This window comes from Henckelia pumila, chromosome 1, assembly GCF_033568475.1.
Source record: "Henckelia pumila isolate YLH828 chromosome 1, ASM3356847v2, whole genome shotgun sequence".
NCBI lineage: Eukaryota > Viridiplantae > Streptophyta > Magnoliopsida > Lamiales > Gesneriaceae > Henckelia > Henckelia pumila.
In genome coordinates this window covers 128,972,646-128,981,733 of record NC_133120.1, presented here as the reverse complement: position 1 = coordinate 128,981,733, position 9,088 = coordinate 128,972,646, and the positions used below count along the sequence as shown (strand labels likewise).

The 9,088-nt window shown below is 30.1% G+C and overlaps 1 protein-coding gene across 1 annotated transcript; it reads left to right on the top strand.

The window, feature by feature from the left end:
• The first annotated feature begins 220 nt into the window (after positions 1 to 220).
• On the top strand, positions 221 to 3,449 carry LOC140874636 (RNA-binding protein Y14A). Its single transcript, XM_073277986.1, has 4 exons — positions 221 to 549; positions 1,703 to 1,839; positions 2,091 to 2,236; positions 3,197 to 3,449. Exons 1-4 carry the CDS (start codon positions 279 to 281, stop codon positions 3,240 to 3,242), a joined length of 600 nt encoding a protein of 199 aa, XP_073134087.1. The 5' UTR covers positions 221 to 278; the 3' UTR covers positions 3,243 to 3,449.
• The last annotated feature ends 5,639 nt before the right edge of the window (positions 3,450 to 9,088 follow it).

The following is a 9,088-nucleotide window of genomic DNA, read 5'->3' as shown; positions in this document are numbered from 1 at the left end:
TACCAATCGTATATCATGTTACTGATTAAAATCTTTACATCCATAAAAGATTCAAGAAATTTCACTTGCATCTAATAATAATTGTCAAGAAGCCCAAATGTTTAGGCCTAAGAGAGAACCATAAATTTGACAAGTACAATGAGGCCCAATAGAATGATTCAAATATTTGATGGCCCGGCCCAACTTTACATAGGCAACGATGACAAATAAAAATCGAAATTCATATATCGTAAACCCTAAATCAATTCATTTCAAATCCCTAACAGTTGCACATTTGAATGGCGAACATCGAAGCTGAGGCGGTGGATTTCGAGCCAGAGGATGACGATCTCATGGATGAAGATATCGTGGAAGGTTCTCCGAACCGTGGAGCAGCCTCCATCCCGCGGCTGAAGTCCGCCATCACCGGCGGAGGCTCGTCTTCAGCTCCCAAGAAGACCAAGGGTCGCGGCTTCCGCGACGAGGCTGCTGCTGAGGCGGACCGAAATGCCCGGATGTCTGCTCGCTTCGACTCCCTCGACTCCGACGGCGGCCCTGGCCCCGAACGATGTCAGAATCTCTAATTCTACTTGTTTTTTTAGTTATGGTTTCCTTCCTTTTTTTCCCTCCATTTCGTATTTTCTTTTGCTTGATTTTGCCTGGTGACGAACCACCCTAGGTTTGTAAAAAGTGTATTTTTGTGGTTTGCTGTTGGTGGGGGTTAAGTAACTGAGTGGCATAATCTCTCCAGACGTTGCTATAGGTGAAGCTCTGTAGGAACTTTGATAGGGGAGAGCCCAAGAAATATCGGAGCATCATAGTTATTTTCTTTAGTTTTTGGGCACTGTTGTTCTATGTTTTCTTAAGATGTTTATGTTGATTTTTTTATTTAATCTGTGGTTTCTATATTTTCTCTTTTATTCAAACCAGTGGATTGTAAAGTGCATAAATTGGAAGAGTTTCAGGTTTTTCCAATTACTTAAATGGAGGGTTGATGGAATTGAGAAAACTGGTCCAAATAATTGTTTTTTTATTATTTTATTGTTTCTGTGAAGTTGTTCAAACCTTTTTATGTTGGTTAAAGAACTATTTCTTCCGTTGAGTTAGTCTGAGATATATGAAACAAGAGTTTGTAAAGTGCTTCTCGAGTGATTTGTTTCGCTTGAAATTGGGAAGAATGCTTCATTCCAGGTTTGTGAGAGTGAACTTATTTTTCCAGAAGTTTTCAGTAAAGATTTTCTATGTATCTATTCTATTTTATTAAAGTTGAGGGATTTGGTACATTGATATGGCTAACCCTCTTTATTTTGCTCTTTAGTATATATGAAATTACCAAAATGCCATTTTATTTATCCATTGATAACTACTTATTTATGAAAATACGACATTTATAAAAAATATTTATTTATTTACAAAAATGCACTTTTCAAAATTGTTCTCTATTTTTTTTGTTTTTATTTAAAAAAAATTTGAATTCCACTAGCAGGTGTTATTTGCAAGTACTGAAGAATATGGTAGGTCTTTGAGGGATGAAATTCTTAATTGAAAATTAATGGTACTATTTATTGAAAGTGGGCTAATTTTTTGCCTTGCTGACGTAAATTTTTCCTAACGTTACCACAGTTGTATATTTTCACCTCTTGCATCGCTAATTTTGAATTTTGCTATTGCTTCACCATATCAAAGACTTGGCTTGTGTTCTAATGTTATCATCCTTGTCCAGCTATTGAAGGATGGATTATTCTCGTTACTGGAGTTCATGAAGAGGCGCAAGAGGATGATTTACAAAATGCTTTTGGTGAATTTGGCGAGATTAAGAATTTACACTTGAATCTTGATCGACGTACTGGGTTCGTCAAGGTATGATAAGTTGTAATTTTTTGGAATCTTGGTTAATGGATTGGCATACAGCTGGCTTGTTTCTAACATTTGATCTTTATTCATTGAAATGAATTCTGAAAGTACCTTGGAACTTCTAATACTATCAAAAAGTTATCTTAATCTTGTCCGTACCAATTCATTTAGTACGGTCCATCTTGTTTCTCTGCGTGATGAATCTTTCTTTCAGATGCTTTTCTGTTAGCTAACCAAATATGCTCGTTATTAATCAGGGCTATGCACTTATCGAATACGAGAAGTTTGATGAGGCTCAGAGAGCTATTACAGAAATGGATGGAACTGAACTGCTGACACAGCCCATAAATGTTGATTGGGCTTTCAGCAAAGGCCCATTCAGGAGGAGGAATCTGCGAAGGAGGTATAATTTCAAAAATTCACTATGAATTTGCAATGGTTGATGTAGAAGTTGTAAATGTTCAAACTTTAATCCAATGTGAAAATCTATGTTGCATGGATACGGGTACCGTATCGGATACGACACGGATACGACGAGATGGAAAATTTTGAAAATATAAGATACGATACAGCTAAGATACAACGATTATTAAAAATTATAAAAATATTATATATATATATATATATATATAAATTAAGCATTAAAATTTAAAAATCCTAGAATAGAAAACCATATTTCATCGACGATGAAAGAATGGGAGCAAGAAAGAAACAGGAACAGGAAAGAAACGTGAACGAGAAAGACTGAAGAAAGAATGATAATTTAGGGTTTTTAGGCTCAATTCATTTAATTTATTTATAAATTAGTCCTCGGAAATTTATTGTTTTCAATTTAACTTTTAATTTTTTTGCTATTGATCCCAGTCGTGTCCGACTGGTCAAACTTTAGAAAAGTCAATGACGGTTTTTACCGTGTCCGACACTTGAAAAAAAAAATTGGAGTGTCCATGCTACATAGGTGAAAATAATGCACATTGTTGTGGATAATCAGATTAGAATGTTCAGTCACTGTTCGACAGTTTCTGGATTATTAATGAGGGAAGTATTATTCTCTGATTTTCCTTATGGAGTACAGTCTGGACAGGGACCCATACTGTAAGACAAAAGGCTTATCAATGTTGGAAAATACTGAATGAGAGTGGAAAGAATTGGAAAAATTATAAAGATATTAATATGTCAACTGTTAAATCTTGTATCAAGTATCCTGATTAGTTACCAGAGAATTTCCCTTTTCTTATCCATAAGTTCAAAAGTTCGTCGGGCTTATAGTTTGAATGTTTTAATTGTGAATTATCAACACTTGAATATTACATGAGTTGGAAAAGCGTTTAAATGTCACCATTTTTACTGTTATCTTTTTCAGATCACCTCGAGGTCACCGGTCCAGAAGTCCTAGAAGAAGGTTTTGATGTTCACATGAGTTGGAAAAGCATGCTTTTGTTTTTCGGTTGTGGGTTTGATGCTAATCGATGACTAGTATGTATGGTTTTTATTCCTGCTATGATACTTGCTTTTATTTCCCCATTGATGAATACCGGAGAGGCAAGATCTTCACTACGAGTCTCTCTTAATGTCTTCTTTAACACTGCTGCTCTAGTAAAGCTTTATACAAACCTCCCCCATGGTTTTACCGTTACAGTAAATCTACTCGGCTTCGAATCCTTTCCCTGTTCGACGATTGTGCAATCAATCAGTTTCCATGTATGGATGAGATGTGTTGGATGTTATCTCTATTTCAGTCCCAAAATCGAATTGGGATGATTGCTTCGATGCCATTGACGTAAGGTTGTACAAAGTCTTATGGTGTGTAGCACCGACATGGAGAATATCCAGCTAAACAACATTCTTGCATTTGGTTCTAACATGAAGTGCTATAATTATCGACTCTAATATATTTTGGGCTTCATTAATTTGTAGAACTGCCTTGGTTTTTTTTATACAACTATATATAATTTTTTTAAAAAAATTAATAAATCGACTTTTTAAAAAAAAAATATATTGAATTTTAGATCCATAAAAAAGCAGGAGATTATGCTGTTGTTCATTTCTTGTTCGTTTCTAGTACTTTACCGTGTTTTAGTTGTGAATATTCAAGTTTTCTGGCCCATGCTACTTTGATGACACAGAAATATTTTCATTAAGGTCGTGTTTGGATCTAATGATTTTAAATTCATGAATTTTGATTATAATTTTGTTGTTAACAATAAAATAATATATTAATATTAAATTCATGTATTATATATAATAAAATGAATTTCGAATGGTATTATTAATTTTAAGAGCCCCGTTTTTTTTCTCTTTTCTCTCTTTTTCATTAAAAAATTGTTGAAAGGACTATTTTTGTAAAAAGGAAGATCAATTCATTTTTTTATGTTTTCTTTTTTTTAAAAAAAAAAATTGCTTTCTATTTTCTATAACTTGCCATTGTAATATATTAAAAATAAAACTACTCGTTATATATATATATATATATATATATATATAGATATACATGAAATCTTTCATTTTTTTTTCTTACGATATTTTAGAACAAATATTGAGTCATTTATAAATTATATTAAAACTAAATGTAAAATTTATGCATTCCTTATTTTTAAATAAAATATTATAAATATATAAATTTTCCGTAATAAAACTTAAAAAGATTTAATTTATAATTAATAGAAATTATATTTATCTTTTTATGAAACTTAAGTAAAGCATATGCAAAATACAGCATCGATATAAATTACGTATATATAAAATGTAAATTGATAATTGAGATATTGATAAGTGTGTGGTCATAAAACATTATGTTGGGTTTTTACTATTGTGGATGTCCTTATTTATTTAAATAATAAAAATACATTTTAAATTTTTTTAAAATTTATGGTTTTGAAATCTTTCTGCCCAAACACAATCTAATATTCTTTATTTTTTAATAGTTTACGAACCGTTTAAATTTTGAGCCGAACTCAAACTCAATTTCGAATATAAATTGTTTTGTATATAAAACTATTTATGTACTCCTAATCTGGAGCATAGTCAAAGTTCAAAATGTCATACCTATAATCAACGGATCTTAGAATGTGCTTGGGTTTACAGTCATTTCAAAGGATTTTAAATATATCTTAGTTATTTAGATAATTTAATTTAATTCAACGACTAAGTATCATGGCACGTGTTTGCGTGTATATATATATATATATATATATATATATATACATATATATATATATATATGTATATTTGTGTGTATATATATAAATTTAATTAAATATATTAAATTATTATACAAAATGTAATTTTGTTTGAAGATTTTTTTAAATATTATTTTTGATTTTTTATTGTATTTTGTGGAATATACGATGTGTGTGTTCCATAAGAAATTAGACAATGGAGTAGTGTTTTTTAATCATTATTATTTTAGAATGAACATTAATATTTTTTTAAAAAATCGAAAAGGTAGAAAAATAATATAAAATGTAAAAAAAAATTGTGGTATTATATATAGTTGGATGATTAGAGTGTTTGGGAAATATAAAAAAGTTTCACCATAGTATCAAAGTTAGTCAATAAAAAAAATGTTTAATATTAATAAATAGTATACATATAGATAAATGTATTTTAAATGCTTCAAATATTTCATTAAAAAGGAGTTCAATTTTAAAAAAAAATTGTGGGAAGAACAGTATATATATATATATATATATATATATATATATATATATATATATAATTTTAAAAGATTTGAATCATGGTGTTATAACAAGTTATATTATTTGATAAAATGATATACACTCAATCTTAAACCTTACATTATATTAATTTTTTTAAATAATATTCATATATCTTGAATCACACAATCAAATTCTAAAACTGACATAATTGAAAAAATAAACGAGGCATGGTCTTAATGCATTTTAAACCACAATTTAAGATCCCAACTGTCAATGTTAGTGAAAATAATGTGTGAATTTTTCTAAAGAGAAATAATTAAATTTTTTATTATAAATTTAATAATACAACTCATAAATAATTCTGTTTCGTATAGCTAGGAGCACAATTAATTAGTCATCAACTCCTAATATATAGTGCTATAATGTTAGTGAGTTGCACCATTGAATGTGACAGCTCAAATTGGTTTGGTTTTCAATCAAAATCACACCCATTCACAGTTACAAATCTCTTAATGAAATTGGCTCATTATTGCATTGTAGGATGCTGCTCCTATTGGTGATTATCATTTATGATAATATCGTTTTTTATTTTATTTTATTTTCATGTTTTGTTTTAGGAGAAAATTTCAAGTTACTACTATGATATTACTCAACGATGCATCTAAGGAATGCATACTAAATAATATATATATATATATATATATACTACTATGATATTACTCAACGATGCATCTAAGGAATGCATACTAAATAATATATATATATATATATATATATATATATATATATATATATATATATATATATATGGGTCACCGAAAAATTAATGGAAATCATAGTTATGGATAAATGTTAAATTTTTGAAGATAATATCATAAGAATAACATCTCATTTCTCATGTTTGCACATTACACGAGAGATATATTTTTTGAAAGAGAATTTTAAGGCCATTCCTTCAAATTTCCGTCATCACGGGCCACGGCTTTATAGATAGATTATTTATAAATATTTATGACAATTTTTTTTTTTAAAACAAATCTTGCATTGACTTCTCTCCACGTTCAGAAAGGGTGTCTATTTATCCTACTTTTTTTAAAAAAATCATTAATTTTTTTCTTAGTAGGGAATAGGGTTGTAAACTTTTAAAAAGCAAAAATTATTTTGATATAATGAACTATTGATAAAACGTCAAATTCATATGTTCAAACTCAAAATTCAATTTTGTCGCTTAGTTAAATTTTTTTTTAAATCCAATATTGTTATTAAATTCACTAGATACATATTTTGTTTTTTAAATAATTTTATTGATTAAAATTGTAAAAATAAATTCATATTTACTATATTGTAATAAATAAAAAAAAAGTTCTATATCATGCATCTGAAAAAATATTCAATATGAAAGTTTTATCTAATAAATGAAAAAAAAAAACATACACACAAACACACACACACACACACACACACACATATATATAATATAATCATTGAAAAAAAAATCGGTAGCCTATGGAAGTCGAAACTCCAACACACACCACGTGTATCTTACTTATTATTTTGATTTGTACGATTATGACGCCAAAAACTTGTTGCGTGTTTTTCGCTCGCAAGCGTACGATGTCAAGTTTAAATATAGAAAATGAGTCCAAGTCGATCCCACAGAGAATGAATAAAATAATATTATATTAAATATTTGCAACTAATCAAATCCTAATCCTATTTAAAGCTACGAAAATAGTTTGAATTTAATAACACTAAAATTTTGTAAGAAATAAAATTTAACTAACCACGAAGTTGTAATATGAAAATTCAATAGGCGATAAATTCTAGAGGTTCAACTTCACTTGACTGTCCACCACAATTTATTTCTAATGATTGTATAATTATAAATTCTTCTAGTTTATTAGCCAATAATCCCTATTATTTTCTACTACATCTCTCGAGTGTCAAGAAGAAATTCGTATTCAATAGCAAATTCAATATCTCTATATAAGTTCAACTTTTAAATCCGATAAATGGCACAAAAATTCTTCTAATGACTTCTTTGGAGTTATATGCCTCTCAAACAATATAAACACCAAAGATGTATTTTCCTATGTCGTATTCAAAATCTCCTCTCTTGAGTGATATATTTCAAATAAAATATCATTCAATCTATGACCAGTAAATTGAAAGAATTAAAATAAAAAAAACACAAATAAACTTTGCAAAGAAGTTAAATATATATATCAAAATATCCAAACCATGGTTTTCAATCAAGATCCGTCTACCTCTAGACTAAAAAATTACTTCATTACGCAATTAAAAATCAAATAATACATGTTTTTCAAACAATCCATCAAACTAAAAAATTTAGAGTTCAAAGAGAAACTAGAACGAAGTAGATTAAAGCTTCTCCGTCGCCGGATGCCGCCGTTTTTCGTCTTCGTACTGGGTTCTTGTGCTCTTTGGGGCTCCAATATTCTCAATAAACGACTAATTTTCTGAATTTCTCCAATTGTGACGGCGCCTCCCCTCCCTCACTCTTCAATTCTCCTTTCTATACATTGTTTGAAAAGCCCATAGAAGCCCACATATCTAGAGTTTCAAAAATTTCCAAATTTCTGTTATGTTTCCCAATTTAGCAGAGGAAAATTTCAAAACATGACGCAGAAAACACTTTTTCCCTACCCCCTTTTTTTGCACTTAAGCAGTTGCCTCTCCCCTTCTCCTCAATTTTGAAAAATTCACCTTTATGTTTAAGAGGATTTTGATGTCGCCCATTTGGGTAAATGATAGGATCGAATTCTCGGAGTCCTAATTATTTCCTACCGACAAGATCAAGGCAAGTTTTATTAAATTCTTGAACCATAAATCCAAGCGATAATAGATATTTTGATATTGATGTGTGTATTCTAAGGTATATGATGTTTTATTGCGAGGAACCAAGATGATTTTGAAAGAATGATGTATGAAGACATGTATTCCGTTAAGCGTAAGACGTTCTCGACGAAATGGGAGCATAGTTTAGGTGTAAGGGTGTCAAGAAGTCAAAAATCTGGTTTTTATGATGATTTGTGGTTTTGAATGGGTTTTTGGTGTCATGTTGTTGTAACATACGTGATTTTGATGTTGACAAAACTACATAAGCAAAATTTAGAGGTAAACTGCACTTGTCAACGAGCAGAACTGAAGAAGAAGACTGGACAAGTTTCCGAGCAAAACTGCAGATGTAAACTAAGTTGACTTTGACCAGAGTTCAACTGAAATCATCAAAAGGTCAAGTCAACCAAATTAAGTTCACCTAGTAAACTATATTCAGTTTAGGGAGCTAAACTGAATCAGTCTCTCAGAGCCAAACTGCTTCTATTGAGCCAAACTGAAGTAATAAGCTGAACGACTTCAAGAATGAAACTATCCAAAGACTGTATAACCCAAACTGAACTCACTGCATCAGTCTTACTTCTGCGGATAGAATATTCCGTACATAGCTGACGCCGCAAAATCCAAAGCACAACAGTGTACTATCATGTCAAAAGATGTACGAGGACAAGACAAGATAACGACCACTATTTGAATTTGAAAGAGTGTTACAATCTGAGTATAAATAGACATCAAGG